Genomic DNA, 19040 nt, shown 5'->3' with positions numbered 1-19040 from the left:
TGACTATATGAGATAACCTGAATAAACCTCCTGCCATAGCTTGGTCTGGAGCAGTCAGTTCCTTCTAGTCAAATTATCTGGATCCATACCAAGCTACATGCTGGAAGTTCTCATTTAGCATGTGCCAGCTTTCTTTCCATTCTTTCCAGCTCTCCCTCGTTTTTGTGAGTCTTTATGCTATGTCTAACTTCAGCCCACCCACCTTTACCAATCACAAAGTGAATGGTGTACATCCTCTGGGTCGACCCGACATATAAAACGATGACGGGTCAAAAACTGTTTACTTAGCCCTTGCATATATTAAATATTCACCAAAATATTGATTAGCTACTGATTTTGTTCAAACCCAAGAAGAGGCCCTAAGCCCAGATAAACACAGCACATATATATTTTACCCATGGTTACATATGAATCACTCAAAACAAATTACGTTATTTTTTATGGATGTGGGGTTTTTCTTAAAAGATGCAATACAACCAAACAATGTTAGTAAATGTTATTTAATTGCTATCAGGGACAAGGAGCTTGTATCTATAAAATGACAACTTTACATAAGAGGGAAGAGGCTGTTTGACTCTTAATGGGAGTCAATGTAAAAAGATTTTATTCCAGGACATTTTGAACCATTATTTTTGGTTTCATTTATCATGACATTTAAACACAATGTAAAAAAAAAACCAACTGCCAGATTCACAATATGTCAAAATGTGGATGTGCGTTAAGAGTTTTTTGTCTGACAATGATAATGTGTAATAATAAACACAAAATTTCCATTGTTATGTTTCCATAACAGATTTCAGTTTATTTTCAGGTTGTTTTCCCATCATCAACTTTAAAAGATGTAATTAAACAAAAAAAAACCTTTATTAGTTTTTTTAATAGGTATCAGGGCAGTAACATGCTGGACTTCAATATACAGTAAATGTCTACAGTGTAGTTGAAATGCTGTGTCATTATTATATTGGTTTATGGGAATGATGCTATTTATAGGTATAGGTTTGAATACATTAACTTGTTTAGAAGTTTAGAAAACAATATTTGGTGGAATAACCCTGATTTTTAATTACAGTTTCCATGCATCTTGGCATGTTCTCCTCCACCAGTCTTACACATTGTTTTTGGACAACTTTGTCACTCCTGGTGCAAAAATTCAAGCAGTTCAGCTTGGTTTGATGACTTGTGATCATCCATCTTTCTCTTGATTATATTCCAGAGGTTTTCAATTTGGTAAAATCAATGTTTAGGTGGAGCTGTATATAGAGTATAGACTTTAGTTGATCTTTCTTCAATTTCCCAACAGTGGCTCCTGTTTCTCCCCCACTGCGTCACCACTCTGGCTAGAGTCTTCTTCCTGGTTGAGACACAGCACCACTGTGTGTGTGTGTGTGTGTGTGTGTGTGTGTGTGTAAAAACCATACCGCGCATCCATTCAAACGAGCACGAAGAGAGGAACCTAAGGTACAGTATATCTCTCCTCAGATCTATAGTGTAGCTCAGCCTGCAGTGCTTCACTGTCTGACTGGAGCTCTGATTTTACAGTTATGCGCAGACTTGACAGGAACAGAGAGTTTGCAGAGACACTGCCACTGAAGTTATTTAGCGATAATTTACCGACAGATTAAACTATAGGTCTGACAGATTCGACAGACTAGCTATTTTACCGTCAGAGTCGATTAAACCAACCATTTCGACGTATTTTGGAATGTTGTTTGTGTTTTAATCCAACGAAGTTTCCCTCTTTTTCGCTAGCTTGTTACTCGATCTTTCCGTTCCACCTTAAATGCTGCCACGGTTACATGCCTGTGCCTGTTCCCGCTCCAGGCTGTCGCTGCAGGAGTTTTTAAGTTTTTAAGGTGGAACTGGAAATTAAAACTGAACAGAAAACGTAAAGCGTTTGAATATACCAGCTTTATAAAGTTGTTTGTTGTAAGTTTATGTGATCTGTAAAGTGATGTGAAAACCGCTGAAAAAAAGTAAATTTACTTTTGGCGAAGTTTGAAAAAAAAGTAGCTTAATTAGCTTACATTGTAATTTGGTACAGTGCAGATTAAGGCAAAAGCATTGTTATTTTGTAAGTCACAAAAAATATTGTAATATTAGTAAAATTGCTATTTAACGTTATATTGCAAAAAAAAAAAAAAACACTTCTAGTTATTCCACAAAGTCGCTGTTAGTATTTTTAACGCAGTGAAGTTAAATACCAACTTCTTAAAGCAACAGTCTTTCAAATTTATCACCCACCAGTTTATAAATATGCAAAAATGACAAGCAATTGCAAGCAACATTAACAGAATGTTTAAAACAATTTAATAAAAATACCCTAAGAACTCATAGAAACCTTGACAGATTTCTAAGAGCGTTAAAAAAAGCCCAGAACAATAGAAAAACATTTTACTTGTTAGCTGGGAGAACAGACAGGTAGAAAGACAATCACAAAGACAAAGACAATCCAGATACTTGGAAGGATAGATAGTTGGATTGACAGGTGAAAGGCAGGCAGGTTGAAATTAAAGACTTGTGAATGTAACAGCTTTCTAAAGCTGTTTTATATAACCTGTAAAATGGATCTGAGACACAAAAAGGCACATTGTAATTTAGTACAGTGCAAATTGCGTTTGTTATGATTAAATGTAAAACCCATTATTATTATCAATGATATTCCTAAATATCTGTAGAACTAGAACCACCCTTGGACCTCTTCTAGCTGTCCCACACTTTTACAGTTATCGTGAAGACATAAAACGTCATAAAACACTTCCTGTTAGTTGGCTGTTTTGCAATGCAGTGAATACTTGTCAACTTCCTTAAAGCATCTGTTCTTTAAATCTGCAACTGCTCCACCACCAATATCTGTCCAAATGTTTGTTTACACCTGCTTATATTATAAATTTCATTGCTCCAGTAAAGGCCTCTACTCTTCTGAAGAGGCCGTACACTTGATGTTAGTAGTACGTTGCTGTTATCATATGAGGTATTGATGCTGAAGTATATATAGAAGTGGTGTTTAGGTTGAAGTGTTTTCATCTTGAATGCTTAAAATGATATTTTTTATCTCTTTGAGCACAGGAGATGCTCTGAGTATCATCCACAACTATTCAGGTTTGTGAGCAGACCAGTGAAGAGACTGGGAGAGGAGTCATGGCGGGGGCTAAGAGTTCTCCAGAGGACAGACACTCTTCTCGAGTCATTCGGGTGGTGTTTTTGGCCCTCTTGCTGGACCTGCTAGGTTTCACCTTAATACTCCCCCTCCTCCCCTCCATTTTGGACCACTACAGTCAAACAGGGGTGAGATATCACTTTATCCTCATCTTACTCTTTAATATTATGTACTCATGTAGTTCTCTGGTTTGTGTAATAACGTGTTATACAATATACACTTCTGTAATATTTATATAGCAATTTATTCATAGTAAATCAGTAAATAGCCACTTGTCTTTTGTTGTTCAGCATATTTTTGGTGTTAGAATAAGAAAAAATGACAACTTTGCAGAAGTTTAATGGAAGTCAGTGTAAAAAGATCAGGTCATTTTGGAGCATTAATATTGGTCCATTCACCATGACATAACACAATGTAAATAACAGCTGCCAGATTCACATTATGTCAAAAAGTGAATATACGCCAACAAGTTTTGTTTCAATATGTTTTATTATTTCATTTTATATTTTCCATTAAAAAAACATAGAAACAACAGTTCAAAACCCAACCTCCAACCAACAACCACACGTAAAAAAGAAAGAAGAAGGGGTAACCCCCCCCCCCCCCCCTAAAAAAACAAGCCCACATTAGTGTCTCTTGACATAGTCTAATATAGGTTTTCAGGTTTTGTTTAGGTCTTGTGCACCCTGGATTGTGTTGCCACAAAATTTCTATTGAAGCAAATGTGAGACAGCCAGCGTTTAAATGATGGTGCAGTAGGCAATTTCCAGACGAGAAGGATCAACATTTTGGCCACAACCATACCAGCCACGGCACTTGTTGTAGAAGATTTGGATATGTAGAGCATCCAGGCATGTAGAGTAACCACAAATTACAGTTACATGGTCAAAGTTCAACTACACTTTAAGTGCACTTGAGATTCAGTTGAATACATTACCCTACAAAACAGGGCAAAATAAAAGGAGGTGAGCCAGAGAACCCTATTCTATTTTACATCTCTCACAAAGTGAGGATACTGAACCAAAATTCTTATGCAGTTTTACCCTAGAATACTGCAGTCTATGTAATACTTTGAAGTGAATCTGTCTGCACCAGGAGCTAATAGAACAATGTGGAATTCTTTTGAGGCTTTCCTCCCATACCTTATCTGTTATGTGACTCTTACTCTCTCTGGCCCAAGCCTCTCTGTAACAAGTGGAGTTGGAAATGAACTTAGAGACACAGTCTAAACTGGGGATCCACACAAAAAAAACTAGATATTGAATAATCATTTTCTCTAAAATAATGCCAAAGTTGCAAATAGTAGAAAAAGTGTAGAGAGGAAAGATCAAATTTATCTTTAAATAAGTCAACAAGATTTTAGTCTGACAATGATTATGAGTGATAATAAACGTAAAATCCATAACAGATTTCAGTATTTTTATCTTATGTTAAAACAGGATAGTGTGTACCAGTCACTGCAGAGCATTGTGGACTGGTTCAGGGAGATTGTAGGAGTTCCAATGGAAACGAAGTACAACAGTGTTCTGTTTGGAGGTAAAAATTGATTTAGCTTCTGAATTTATCATTAGATTGATTGTGTCCAATAGGGATGATCATCTCCTCTTTGTTCTGCTTCTTAGGTCTGATAGGCTCACTCTACTCTCTGCTACAGTTCCTGTCATCTCCTGTGATAGGAGCTGTATCAGATTATCATGGGAGAAGACCACTGCTGCTTTTAACTACTGTGAGTATGGGGGATTTTTTAATGTATTAAATAAGTTGCTTCAACAGCTGCATATTAGCTTCTTTTATATGAATATTCTAAGATAATGAAAATAATGGAAATATGTTTTCTTAGGCTGGGGTGTTGAGACATTCATGGCCCTTATAATTCAAAATCAATCAATCTCTGTTTCCAGGTGGGGCTGATTTTCTCCTACATTCTCTGGGCGGTTTCCCACAGCTTCAGTATTTTCCTCTTGTCTCGTGTTGTGGGAGGACTATGTAAGGGTAATGTGAGCCTCTGCACTGCGGTTGTGGCTGACCTGCCTTGCTCTAAAGCAAGAAGCAAAGGAATGGTGAGTCATGTTTACTGTGTGATGTCTACAAGATGTACACAAGTAAATTACTGTACTGTAATTATTAGTGTCGTTATTATTGTTATAGAAAATTGTGCCACAGTTAGTTCTGTTGTCACAATTATATTTGCTTACAGGTTTTTTGAGTGCCAGTATCTCTCAATAACAGCACTCTGATTTGGTCTCTGTTAAAAGACCAATGAAGTCATGTGTACTTTTTTTTAGCCCTCACTATGAATTTTGAGGTGGTTTAAGGGTCAAGATATATACCATATTTTTCACACTATAAGGTGCACCAGATTATTAGGCGCTCTACCAATAAACGTCTATTTTCTGGACTATTTTTATACAAAAGACACACCAGATTATTTTATGCGACTCTAGTGAGGAACAGGGGTGTCGCCTTGTCTTCCTTCTAATTCAGCAGGTCTCACCGCTTGGTGGAGGTGAGCAGCTAATGCTAATACTGCTGGAGATTTAAACTGAAATTCCTGTATGACCTCAGCAGAGTGGTTTTACTACTCCTTACAATCTGACTGCTAAAATTCATACATAAAGCACACCAGATTCTAAGGCGCACTGACAATTTTTAGGAAAAATAAAAGGATTTTAAGTGCGCCTTATAGTGCAAAAAATGTGGTAGGATATAGTATCTAGATCAAGCTTTTATTAGCTTACGATTTGTGGAAACTTTCTGTTCATATCTTTCCACTTAATAGACTCATATCTGCCCTAAAGTGGATTTTGGAAATGATTTAATGACATAACAGGTGTTACGCCCTCGCTATGTTTTCCTGTGTTTTCCCCGTTTCCTAGTGTGTTTCTCTAATACTTTTCCTTCACGTGTGTGTAATTTGTAGCTCCGCCCCTTCCCCAGGTGTTCAGTGTTTCTTGTTCCTATTTATAGCACAGTTTAGTCCATGTTTAGCCGTCGGTCTTTGCACCTTCCCCCGTTGTCTGTCACGTCACGTTATTGCTTTCTCCACGTTTCATATTCACTCGCTCTTGTTTATTGTCATTCACGTTATTTCTAGTCACGTTTATTTCCTGTTTGTTTCTTTGTTTATTTTGTATATATTTACGTATTTATCCTTTATTAATATATATCCCTAGCCCTGTTTGTTATTATCTGTTTTACGTTTCTCCCTGTTGTTTGTTTATGTACATAGATATATTCGTTATTCCCCTGTTTGTTTATTTGTTTATTTGTTATTTATTAAAGTATTGGTCTTACCCGCATATAAATCCGCCTCCCGTCTCATCCCCGTGTTACAACAGGTGTATTTTTGTGTAATTACACTTGAGTCACATGAATCAAAATTTTGATTTCAGGATGTTTGTGTGATCAGTTTGGTAACTGTTTTATTCTTGTATTTTTCTTAACAGGCAATGATAGGAGTTGCCTTCTCTTTAGGATTCACTCTTGGCCCAATAATGGGAGCATACTTTGTGCTGAAACTGGCCAATACTGAGCTTTTCTATCAGGGCCCTGCTGTACTCGCGGTTGTCTTCTCCACAGCAGACCTGCTCTTCATCTTCCTCATGCTGCCAGAGACTTTGCACAAGGACAGCAGAGTAAGAAATTAGACACATGAAAGGAATAATAGCATATTATTTCTAAGTACAATTCATCAGGTATTTACTGGTTATTAACAGATAGTTGTAGATTTTTCAGATGTTGAGATGGAACTATAAGGGATTAATTATTTTTTTTTGTTACACTGCTTGGCCAAAAATGTCGCCACCTGTATTTAACTAAGCAAATGATGTGGGGTTGCTGTAGTTGGTCAGGTCTAGGTTCAGCAACGGTATGTGCTGAAGGATTGAGGTCAGCTGACTACCTGAATATACTGAATATAGACCAGGTTATTCCATCAATGGATTTTTTCTTCCATGATGGTACGAGCATATTCCAAGATGACAATGTCAGGATTCATGGGGCTGGAATTGTGAAAGAGTGATTCAGGGAGCTTGAGATCATTTTTTACACATGGATTGATAGTTTACCACAGAGTCCAGACCTTAACCCCATTGAGAATCTTTGGGATGTGCTGGAGAAGGCTTTGTGCAGCGGTCAGACTCTACCATCATCAAATATCTTGGTGAAAATTTAATGCAACACTGGATTGAAATAAATTCTGTGACATTGCAGAAGCTTATTGAAACAATGCCACAGTGAATGTGTGCTGTAATCAAAGCTAAAGGCGGTCCAATGAAATATTAGAGTGTGAGACCTTTTTTTTTTGTGGCGATTTTTTGTGTATTTGTATTGTAGAAAGAAAAAAAGGTTTTATTAGGTTGTTCTAGGAACAGTTTAGTTTTGCTGAATGAACAGTCATCATATTGTCATATTTATAACATTCAAAACGTGAACTATAATTGATTTAGTACCTAACTATGTAATTAAATATGCAATTATGTAACTACAATAAAATAGTAAAGCAAGGTTAAACCAATAATTATGGACTATGGACTATAGAGATTTAGGGATTACACACTGGTCATATAAGATTTCATGTAATAAAAGATGCTGTTTTCTTTATCGAAGGGTTCCTCAGATGCCTCTGGTGTTCAGGAGGTCGGGGACCTGCTCAGTCCAGTGGCTCTTTTCAACTTCTCTGCCATCACAAGAACAAAGGAACCACCATCAAAACAAAGTAGGCTTGTATTAATTATTGCCATTTTTATGTATAATACACTATATTCTTTCTTTTACAGGAGATGGCTATAAATCTGCATTTAAATCTGTAGTTGTAAATCAGTTGTCCAACTCGGCTCCTGGAAAGCTGCTGATCCAATAATTGCTTGAATGGCTGATTTGGGTGTGTTAAATATGGGATGGAGCTCTCCAGGAAAAGGGTTGAAGACTATTGGTTCTACTTTACGTGATATATGCTGCATGCCCACAAACATACACATTTTGTTACTTAAGAATTACAAATATTTTGCTTTTGTCTCATTATTGTGACACTAGGCATGAACAATCTAAAAGTTCTGGGCTGGGTGTACTTCGCATACCTCTTTCTTTTCTCTGGGTTGGAGTTTACTCTGAGCTTTTTGACCCATCAGCGCTTTCAGTTCTCCAGGTAATACACACTCATACATTATGCACAACTGTGATTGTGGTGACAACAGTAACTGTTACTGTTATTGTGTGACATATCACTTTAGGGGTAGATTTATTGAATCATTTTGTATTAATTGCCACTTCCTCATTATTCTTGTTGTCTAATGATTATTCTTTTTATTCTTTATATTTTTTACAGCATGCAACAGGGGAAGATGTTCTTTTTCATTGGCATAACAATGGCACTGTTCCAGGGTGGATACGCTCGCAGGATCCAGCCCAGTCGCCAGATCAAGACAGTTCGCGTGGTACTTTATATATATTTACATATAATAGTATTTTTTTAGGCATTGACAGTCACCCCATAGAAGATTATAAAGCATAGTTCAACACATATCAGCAGTGCTGCTTTCCTCTAGTAGTTATTGCACTAAAATCCTAAATTACAGTAGCTAATATAATAAAGGAATTAAGTTCTGATTGTATTGTTAATCATTTGCACTTTCATTTATACAATTATTAAATCATCTTTTTTTGTTTTGTTTGTTTTTTGTTTTTTTTTAGGCAATAATATTACTAATTCCTGCGTTCCTGCTCATTGGCCTTGCACACAATTTGACAATGCTCTATGGCGGCCTGTTTTTGTACTCCTTTGGTAAGCAGAGAATACAGTGATTTAAATCTGGACAATTTCTGATAGCAGTCCTTTAACTCTTTTTTTTAGTTAAAAAAGAAATCCTTTGAATTACAATGGATTTGCGCTTTCCTCTCTCATACAGCGGCTGCCATCGTCGTGCCATGTCTATCAGCACAAGTCTCTGGACACGGTGAGCCTTTGTTCTCTAAGCTATATGGAAGTTTTAGACTGATATTTGTACAGAAACATTTACAGATGTTATGCAGCAGAAAATGAGATCATAATGTAAGTAGATATGTACTGAAAGATCACACAAGAACACAGTGAGGACAGTGATTAATATCTTGGTAACAAAATACAGTGTAAAATTAAAATTGAATGCCTAAAGGCCTGCCTTTGCAGACCCCCTCCTTGAGTCTTACCACACTGTTTCCACAGTATTCCTTTCTGTGCAAAATAAGGCTAGCCAATTACACTAACACTAAATAGTGTTACTTACACTGGGTAGGTCACTAAAGTTGGAGATATTCCAGTTTACTGACGAGTGAACAGACGTTATTTAGTAGAATGGACAGGCTAGAGTTAGCTTTTAGCCTAGCACTGACCTAAGCTTTTGTTTCCTGGCACATTAAGCAAACTTACGGAAGTTGTAACAGTTTGTTAGAGGTATATTATTGATTATTATGATGCTCATTGTCTATTTGTGAACATTTGGTCTTTTTGGCCACACAAAAGCAGTGCTCTTCTTCTACAAGACAAGAAATATAGCACTTTATAGATTATGGATTATTATATGTTACAAAAAAAACAACAACTAAGTAATAAAATCTTTAAAAAATTATGTCACTGATGTTTCCATTGCATTAGGCACTGCCAGTCAGAAGGGCACAGTGATGGGGATCCTCCGAAGCCTGGGAGCCCTGGCCCGAGCACTGGGGCCAATTCTGGCCTCCTCAGGTGACTAATCACTTTTCAGCAAGTAAAGGAACAGGAAACACCCTTTACTCTTTTACTGTTATCTTTATTATATTAGCAGGTACACTTGAGGAAGTGACTGACCTATATACAGACATTGCTGAAAGTATGATTGATGTTTTACCTTTAAAGTTAAATTCTTCCTGTTCTAGATAACAGGTCATTTAAAAGATACAACTAGTTTGACTAACTAAGGTGCATATGTTACCTGCGTAACTTTTTCTTTGTCACTGGTGCTGCTGTTTTGTGTTCATAAGACATCTTTGTCATATTTTCTTGTAGTGTACTGGTTGGCCGGAGCTGAGATTTGTTTCCTCATCAGTTCGGCCTGCTTTGTCGCTCCTTTGCTCTTACTGGGAAGACTAGAGAGACAAAAAGAAGAATAAGAACAATCACGCTGCCTTTGTTTACATTCCTAGAAACACCTTTTATTTTATTCCATTCACTTTTTATTATGGCGTATGCAGTTTTTTATTGAAGGTTTTTATATAAATGTTTATTCTTTATAAGGTACTCTTAACAAAACAGTACAACTTGATGTCTTAAGATTGTAATTCAGTATGACACTTGTATTTTGTACTCTGAAGTGCATAAAGGTCAACAAAGCCAACATGAACAATTTATCATGCTGTCATCTCAGGCAAAGCATTGGTAAATCTACTGATTAAACAGTAATTAAATCAACAGGTTGTACCACAGTATGTTTTAACACAAATATGAATGATCATATTAGAACACTGGGAGATTTTGTATATTGTATTTTGTAAATGTCAATAAAATATTTTTTAAAAAAGGAATAAAGATTGTTCTGTGTGTTTATAGTTATTTTTCTGTTTGATTATTTAGCCAAAATTTAAAATACTGAAATGATGTGAATTGTATAACATTGATTAAATGGTCCTAGTGGCAAGTGTAAGCATTTGAGAATCTCCGAAACATCTTATCTTGTGGGGTGCTTCCAGTATGCAGTGGTCAATACCTCTTAACAGTGCTCCAAGAAATGACATTGGAATACAGAGAGAATCGTGGAATTAGGATGTAAAACAAATTACAGATTTAAAAACAAAAATGTGGGGGAAAAAGAAAATAGAAAATAATAAAAAAGGTAAATTTGGAAGAAATTTTATTTTGTAGGACTGTAGAAAAACAGGTTGTTTTATTGTTCCAACACTGAAACAATATACAGTACTAGTTAAACGTTTGAACACACATCTAATTTATTCTGTTGTCTTTCTATTTATGTTTTTCTTATTTAATATTGAAGACATTATAGCTATACAGAAACATATGTGGAATTATTTAGTTATTTATTTAACCAAAAGTGTGACCAAACTATATAATACTATGTAACTCTACTTTTCATCATCTGTTATAAGAATTTTATTATTGTTTATGTTATTGTTTTATTTTTTACCCAGTTGTATCTACCTGTATTATCCCTGTATTCTTTATTTTTTTATAATATTATTTGTATTATACATTTTATATGCTTCTTTTCTCCCAGAGAAGTAATATGAAATTGAAGAAAACTTTTTTAAGGACATATTCTACTTAAATATATTTAAAAATGATCATTTAGGTATAGTTATTTAGATTTTTCCTTTATTAATGAATACAATCAATAATTTCAGTAGGATTCAGTAGGATTCAGGGGGGCGCTGTGTGCGAAAGCTGCTGCTCGCTGGTTGCTAAGGAAGTGGGAAAAGTTTGGTATGATGCGGGGAGCTGGAGGTACTGAACGACTGATTTTATTAAATTACTACATTTAATAACAAACAAATTAGATATAACCTACATATATTAAAGCGGAACTGCGCTGCTGCACTCTGAGACACGGCCGCCGTTGGCTGAGGACAGCGCGGTTAGCCTGTTATTAGCCCGTTAGCTGCGGCGCGTTTACAGCAGTGTTAATAGCGGTCACCGTTAGCAGCTGGACCTGCTAGCCACAGAGCGCTAATGTTAACTGAGATTCACCAATAACAACATGTTGCTGCTTTTTTCTTCGCCTTTAGTTTAATAAGGCCCGTTATTTATGGTGTAAAAACACACCATATATCTGACTGTGTTTATGATATGACTTTAATAAATACAAAATTTACCACCAGACTACACTAGTTAAAGCTAGCTGGCTAACGTAACCTAGCTAGCGGTAACTTACTAGCCGGTGTTTTGTCGATTTATGCTACCCATCGAAATGTGCTTCTTAACACCTTTTATATGTTTTCATGTGTTTTTAATGATAATTCCGCTTTCCTTGGGTGCATTAAGATGTCTTCTTGAATGTTACAAACCTGTAAATGGCAATAAAAAGTGGAATGAAAAATATTAGTAATAAACTATAAAAAGACGGTTTCTAATCACCTTACGTGATACATTCATTTATTCTGAATTTCCTACCAAGACTTCTTCTGCCTGGAGCATTTTCTAATATGGTGCTTTTTTGTGTTTTTACCTATCTAAATACCTAAATATACACTACGGTAGCACGGTTTGACAGGGTAGCACAACTCGACAGAAAAGGTGAAAAGCATAACCTAGCTACCAAGCTAAGTTTCCCCTGGGTCTGACCAGTTTCCATTTGCTTCTGAGCTCATTAATGGCAGTGTTACTTAAAATGTCACACATAACCAGTGATTATACGTATTTATGAACTGTTTATTATACCATTTATGAAGTGGAGATATCATTATTCTTAAACAGGATGTCTTGTGAACTTGATAGCTCATTTGGCACAAATTTGATCCAGGCATGATATGATTTCCACATGTTTTTATTCTTAATTCAGGTCTAGTTTTGACATAACACTTTATTTCACCTTAATATTAGACAAACACTGTAGTACACTGTATTTAGCTGCATGATTAATAATATGAGTTCAGTGTAATGAAAGGAAAAAAAAATAGATTATTGAATATCACTGAACATCACTATTATAGCTCAATATAAACTGTATACCGCTCAGCTCTAAGTATAAATAATACATGGTTAAGTAATACAGTTTAGCAAGTATAGTATAATTTATGAAAGTGTAAAATATAGAAAAGTAAGCATTAAGCAGTTTAATTATTCAGTACATAACTGATAATTTAAGGCATTCTTTTTTGTCACCAACATTTCAGGATATGAACACATGAGGACCACCATGGTGCTTGTTTGCATCTGAAGACCAATGTGATAGTAGGATGAATGAGAATGGAGATACCATCGTCCCATTCCAACCTGAAGATGAAGTCAGATCAAAGGAGCCACCCAGCAGCAAGACCAGCTTTAACATAGAAGGTGGTGATGGAACCAACACAGAACCCAGAGCTACCAAGAAGTGCAATGAAGATTTACACATCTCTCAGGATGAGCAGATCCAGGAGACAAGCCTTAACCCTTTCCAGCCTCATCCACCCTCCCTGCCCAAGCCTTCCGGTGTTGGCAAAGGGATCAGAAACTTCTCTTTTGAGGAAAAGACAAGGAGGAGAAGACTGCGGAGTAGTCAGGAGAGTCTCACCGATCCAGCAGAGACAGGCTCCTCCACGGACTCCCTTAGAGAAGACTCGACACCTGTGCTAAGCAGTGCTTTAGGTTTAAAAAATGGAGAGATCTCTGGGGGAATCGACTTTGATCGAGCAACAAGGGAGTCCCCACCGTTTCGGGATCGATGTAGCAGCCTCCCAGAGGCAGACAAACATCCTTCCAGGCAGAGTCGTCTGGTCGAGCTGCGGGCAAAACCCTCCAAAATCATCCTGTCGCCCCTGCAGCCTACGGGATCTTTTCCTCCACTGGACTACAGTGTTGCCTCCATGTCCTTAAGGACCACTAATCGGATTGACAGGGATTGTTTGGATTACGGGAAAAGGGGCCTGCCGGAGAGGCTGCACAGGAACTTCAGCGACAGCCGGCTTTTGGACACCATGGTGGCAGACAGTGCCTCGGTCAACTCCATGAAGTCCAACTTCAGTGCACTGAACCCAATCCGGCCTAAGGATGTGAGAAACAGGTAGAACCTGTTCATTCATTTGGCTTTTAGTTTTTTTGGTATATGTTTGTGCGTTTGTTTTAGATAATCTGCACTATTGCAGCTTTTGTGAGGCTTAGCCATTGTCATGTAGCTTTACGCCTTTCACTTCCGGGTTTGTCATTCAGTGCTCCACTAGCTTAGATCATAGTCATGGGGGTATTTGAATGATCCATGTTTAGTCATGCACCTGCCACCTGATGCTGTGATTAACCGGTCTTCCCTGGGGCTTGTACATGCCCTCGCTGCTGTTCATTGTTGGGCATATAGTGACCGGTGCTGTTTCTATTTGTGTTGTTAACATTTACTTTTTTTCTATGGATATATTAAGGTATTATGCAGGTGATTCATCTGCATCTAGAAGTCTGTTAGAATTGTTATACCCTTGTCCTTTTAGTATGTTAATTGCATACTTAAGTAACCTATCTCAGAAGAAACTAGCAGACATTTATTAGATATACACAGTATGTGTATATCTACAGCATGTCGCATGTTGCATTAACACAGCATTAACAAATGCTGAATGATCTGATCTTCAGTAATAAATTTGTGTATATAAGGTAGTGTGAAATGAGGAATGCTTAGTAGTGTAATTGTAAGGGGATTAAAACTGGATCAGTGTAGGAGGTGCTAACTACATGCTGTTTTACTGACTGGATTTTTCATTCATCAAAGAATATGAGTTTTTGCATTAAGAGCTAATTTGTCAGTCCACGGCTTTGCGTTATTTGTTTGGATATATTATAACTGCAGTGGAGAGCAGACCAGAGTATAATTGAGCAAGGTTTGAGCAAGGTCTTTTTTTTTTTTTTTTTTACAAGTAACCTACACATCTTTACATTGAACGTACTTTTGGCATGACAAATCCACTTTTTTTTTTTTTTTTCGAAATTGTGTTTTCTAAAAAAAACTTGTAAATAGTGTATCACATTTTAAAATGTAAAAACATTCAATTATCAAAAGTAGGGTTGTAACAAATGATTATTTGAAAAGTAAAAATTAAATAGATTGGCTCTTTGCAAGTAACAGAAAAGACACTTTAAAATCATTAATTGGGCTGGCAGTCTGAAACTTTAAGTCAAGGCAAAAGATACTTACTCAATATTATGCAGTCGGGGCAAAATTGTAATATTGTGTGTATGAATTAACCTGTTTAAATCTTCAGTACACATGGCATAAGGATATCAACCATATACCTGACTGATGATGTTGGTTTCAGGAGCTTTCTGGAAGGCAGTGTGCTGGGCAATGGAGCCTTGCTTGGGCCTGAAGAGCTGGACCGGTACTTTCCTGACCGACACGTGGGGATCTACATAGCCACCTGGAATATGCAGGGAGAAAAAGTGGGTGATCCAGAGTGATATTGTGATACACAGCTTTTAAAATAATAATACTTATTATAATTACTATATTCTAGTTATAATAACTATAATCTTGGCTCCATATATGTTTCCATATTAATGACTATTGCATGTGATCTACAGGGGTTTCCAAACAACCTCGATGACCTGTTACTTCCCACAGACACTGAATTTGCTCAAGACTTCTATATCATTGGGGTTCAGGAAGGATGCCCTGATAGGTATACCATCTGTTGACTGTTGCTTACATCTTGGCCACTGTTTCTCTTTATGCTTTACTCATCATTTTGTGTCAACAGGAGGGAGTGGGAGATCCGACTGCAGGAAACACTTGGTCCATACTACGTCATGCTCTATGCAGCAGCACACGGAGTGCTGTATCTTACCATCTTTATACGAAGGGATCTCATATGGTTCTGTTCTGGTGAGTATCTCACTAGTATCAGTATTAACCTTTTAATTGAGAGTAATTTTATATTTATATTGTTGACTGTGTATGCACTGCCTGAATTTGCTTTTGGTGATGATTCGTCTTGCAGAGGTGGAACATGCTACAGTCACCACTCGCATCATCTCGCAGATCAAGACTAAAGGGGCAGTGGGAATTGGCTTCACTTTTTTTGGGACATCCTTCCTCTTTATAACATCTCATTTTACTTGTAAGTACGGCAAGTGAAGACAGCATAAATGCATACCAGTATACTTCTAGTGATTGTCAAAAAGTCATATTTCCAGCACAAATTTCCAGGGATAGTTGTAAAAGCTGCTAAAAGATAAAAAAAAGTCTGTGAAACTGGTAGTTGAATTAAATGTTCAATTATATTTTGTTGTTTAAGCCAAATAAGCGTTTTAACTAACATCCAACATGACAGAGTATGTTAGGTCTTTTATGAGCTTTACATCTGCTGAATTTACCTGAAAAGCTACTAGAGAATTCTAAAATGCATCAATATTAGTTTGCTGCTCATATAACAGACAATTCCTTTTTCTTTTTTTGCTGCAGCATTATCTAGCTTCCACACGACATGCCAAAAGACATGTGACATATTAGTTCCTATCTTATGACTTTTGGCAGGTCCACTTTAGTACCATAATAACATGGGCGATGTTTCTGTTTCAGCTGGAGATTCCAAAGTGTACGAGAGAATATTGGACTACAACAAGATAGTAGAAGCTCTGGCTCTTCCCAGAGGTCTTCCTGACACCAACCCTTATCGTTCCATTGCCTGTGAGTCTCCTTGCAAATCACATTTAAATTGCTGCATCACCTACCGTTGATCTGTGTCTGTTACTTAACATCTCTTTGTATCTTCTATTTTCAGCGGATGTGACCACCCGATTCGATGAAGTCTTCTGGTTTGGGGACTTTAACTTCCGCCTGAGTAAAGACCGGGGAGGCGTGGAGGCTATTTTAAACCAGCACATTGGGAAAGATATGGGCCCTCTGCTTCAGCACGATCAGCTGTGTAAAGAAATTAAAGAAGGTAACTCTATTGACACTTGATAGTTGTAGGGCTGGCTCTGTTTTAAATCTACACTACAAAGATTTAATCCAGCCTGTAGAATTAATCCAACCTGTAACTTCTGTTCATAGGCTCCATCTTTAAAGGCTTTCAGGAAGCCCCTATCCACTTCCCTCCCACCTACAAGTTCGACATTGGCTGTGATGTTTATGACAGCACTTCCAAGCAGAGAACACCCTCATATACAGTGAGGAATACTGTCATTTTTTTATTTTTTAGTGTTTGAATAATTATTGTTGTTATTTCAATATGGCTAAGAATCGTTTTGTTCTATTGTGGTGTAGGATCGAATCCTGTACAGGAACAGACAAGCAGATGATATTAAAGTGGTTAAGTACACTTCCTGTTCATCGATCAAAACCTCGGATCACCGGCCTGTTATTGGCATGTTTCAGGTCAAAATTCGGCCTGGCAGAGACAAGTAAGTACTTCTCTTTGAGATACAGTAAACATATTTGAGGATTGCTAAATTGACATAAATGGGTTAGCTGTGTTTTTCTTCCTGGATTAATTGTGAGCATAATGTCCTACTGTGTCATTACTATTTTGTGCCATCCCTGATCAAAAAGTAGCATACCTTCTATTAGTTTAGCAGATTAAGCATTTCTAATGCAACATACCTGCATTCCAGCATTCCACTGGGAGCCGGACAGTTTGACCGACCCGTGTACCTGGAGGGCATCAGGAGGAGGATTACCAGAGAACTGAAGAGGAGGGAGGCCGTGATGAAGAACCAGAGCAACAGCACCGTCTGCTCCATCTCCTGATGCTGGACGAAGCTGGACGAAACTGAGACTGCATACTTCCCAAGCTGAGCTACAGACTCAGGAAGCTGGACTTTCAGGACCAAAGGGAAACTCAGAACTACGGGAGATGAAGTGTTTGGGCCACCATTCAGGTCTTTAGACCTGTTTGCCACATCCTTATGAGAGCTTGAAGAAGAGAGAAAAAAGGCAGTGCCTGGACCCTCAAGCCTAACAGCTGTGTGTAACAACCATTGTTACACTTTACTTAACATCTATGCCTGTCTGATTTGATTTTATTTTGTACACATATTTATGGTTGGATGAAAAGATTGACCTATGACTCACAACATTTTCTAAACAGTATTTAATGGCCTTGTACAGTTAACATCTTAGAGTTCTGGTATTTAAATTGGACAGATTATTTACCACAAGCAAGTAGATACCAGTTTTTTTTTTTTTTTTACGGTTGTTTTGTTTCACGGATCTCATTGACTCTGTTTACACCTGGTCACTCCATGTGAGTAGTACCTGGATTACTTCCTGATAAGATTTTAGCTACATGCTTTTAGTCTTGGTGGACAAATGCGATTCCAGTTTGACAAAATTCTGCCTGCAGTATAAGATGCAGCAACCAGTAATTGATTTCTGCTATGAAGTTTGCAATTTTGCATTCTGTAATACTCCGAGGTTATCTTCTTCACAGTCATGGATCACATGTCCACTTGCTGAACAGGGAGGAGATTGATATATATCTTAAAGAGACAGATGCGTTTACACTACAGTTTACAGATTTGATTGGTGACCTTTGTTCAATACAGATGAAGTGTGTGAAGATACCAGGTGTAAAGAGGGTCATTTATGTAATAAAAAAGGGAGGATTGTTAAATAATGGTTATACTGGTCACATTTTATCAAGGGAATGTAATCACTTTACCGAACACCAGTTCGATCGCCAGTTGTTTTATTTATAAATTGTCTCTTAATGTAAGTTATGTTTTAATTGGTGCAATTTGGATTTGGAAAGGTGCAACCCAGGTTGAAATCATGCTCTCTGACAGACTGAACAAGGAGGCTCAGACTGGACTTCAGTCCATTGCCTTAATTTGTCATACAAATAATTCAGCTTCTTGCTTACTTGATTGATGTCATTGTGGGCTGGCTGTGCATGAATGTGCGGGTAGAGCTGATTTTGACTGACCAAGTGACTGAGTAACCCAGTAACTAACTGTACTACAGCTCTTGCATGGACCTCAAATAACAAACGTAATGGTGAGTCATGTGCATTCACATCACGGTCCTCACTGTTGATGGAAAGTGCCTGAGATCTTGCTCATTTTGCCTCTGGGCCTTTTCTAGTACATTCTGATGTTTTGAACCAAATAATAGCATGTTCTAAATGTTTACAATGTTATTAAAATAATATAAAGCAGCTATTTCTGACTCACTTATTGCTATTATGTGGTGCTTGTGTGATGTACTTCTATTTGTTTTTTTTCCCTCAGAAAGCA

General features: G+C 37.3%; 2 protein-coding genes across 2 annotated transcripts; both read left to right on the top strand.

Annotated features, from left to right (window-relative positions):
- The first annotated feature begins 1354 nt into the window (after nucleotides 1–1354).
- Nucleotides 1355–10691, top strand: mfsd10 (major facilitator superfamily domain containing 10). Its single transcript, XM_007253859.4, has 13 exons — nucleotides 1355–1458; nucleotides 3067–3285; nucleotides 4597–4693; nucleotides 4780–4883; nucleotides 5059–5217; nucleotides 6604–6792; nucleotides 7766–7874; nucleotides 8192–8303; nucleotides 8484–8592; nucleotides 8849–8939; nucleotides 9064–9111; nucleotides 9789–9878; nucleotides 10179–10691. Exons 2-13 carry the CDS (start codon nucleotides 3139–3141, stop codon nucleotides 10280–10282), a joined length of 1359 nt encoding a protein of 452 aa, XP_007253921.3. The 5' UTR covers nucleotides 1355–1458; nucleotides 3067–3138; the 3' UTR covers nucleotides 10283–10691.
- An 841-nt stretch (nucleotides 10692–11532) lies between these two features.
- Nucleotides 11533–18976, top strand: inpp5e (inositol polyphosphate-5-phosphatase E). Its single transcript, XM_022667634.2, has 11 exons — nucleotides 11533–11627; nucleotides 13016–13884; nucleotides 15122–15245; nucleotides 15387–15484; nucleotides 15563–15687; nucleotides 15803–15922; nucleotides 16384–16491; nucleotides 16586–16747; nucleotides 16858–16973; nucleotides 17071–17207; nucleotides 17418–18976. Exons 2-11 carry the CDS (start codon nucleotides 13079–13081, stop codon nucleotides 17551–17553), a joined length of 1932 nt encoding a protein of 643 aa, XP_022523355.2. The 5' UTR covers nucleotides 11533–11627; nucleotides 13016–13078; the 3' UTR covers nucleotides 17554–18976.
- The last annotated feature ends 64 nt before the right edge of the window (nucleotides 18977–19040 follow it).

Source organism: Astyanax mexicanus, chromosome 22 (assembly GCF_023375975.1).
Source record: "Astyanax mexicanus isolate ESR-SI-001 chromosome 22, AstMex3_surface, whole genome shotgun sequence".
In the NCBI taxonomy this organism is placed as follows: Eukaryota; Metazoa; Chordata; class Actinopteri; order Characiformes; family Acestrorhamphidae; genus Astyanax; species Astyanax mexicanus.
The sequence above is the reverse complement of the archived record's forward strand: the minus strand, read 5'-3'. Positions and strand labels throughout refer to the sequence as shown.

What these genes read in the sequence shown, in the direction of transcription:
- mfsd10 (XM_007253859.4), top strand. Translation starts at nt 3,139, where the DNA reads ATGGCGGGGGCTAAGAGTTCTCCAGAGGACAGACACTCTTCTCGAGTC. An exon ending in CCTGTTTTTGTACTCCTTTG is followed by an intron (nt 8,940 to 9,063) that starts GTAAGCAGAGAA and finishes TCTCTCATACAG; the next exon opens with CGGCTGCCATCGTCGTGCCA. An exon ending in AGCACAAGTCTCTGGACACG is followed by an intron (nt 9,112 to 9,788) that starts GTGAGCCTTTGT and finishes CCATTGCATTAG; the next exon opens with GCACTGCCAGTCAGAAGGGC.
- inpp5e (XM_022667634.2), top strand. Translation starts at nt 13,079, where the DNA reads ATGAATGAGAATGGAGATACCATCGTCCCATTCCAACCTGAAGATGAA. An exon ending in GTGTAAAGAAATTAAAGAAG is followed by an intron (nt 16,748 to 16,857) that starts GTAACTCTATTG and finishes TTCTGTTCATAG; the next exon opens with GCTCCATCTTTAAAGGCTTT. An exon ending in ATTCGGCCTGGCAGAGACAA is followed by an intron (nt 17,208 to 17,417) that starts GTAAGTACTTCT and finishes CCTGCATTCCAG; the next exon opens with CATTCCACTGGGAGCCGGAC.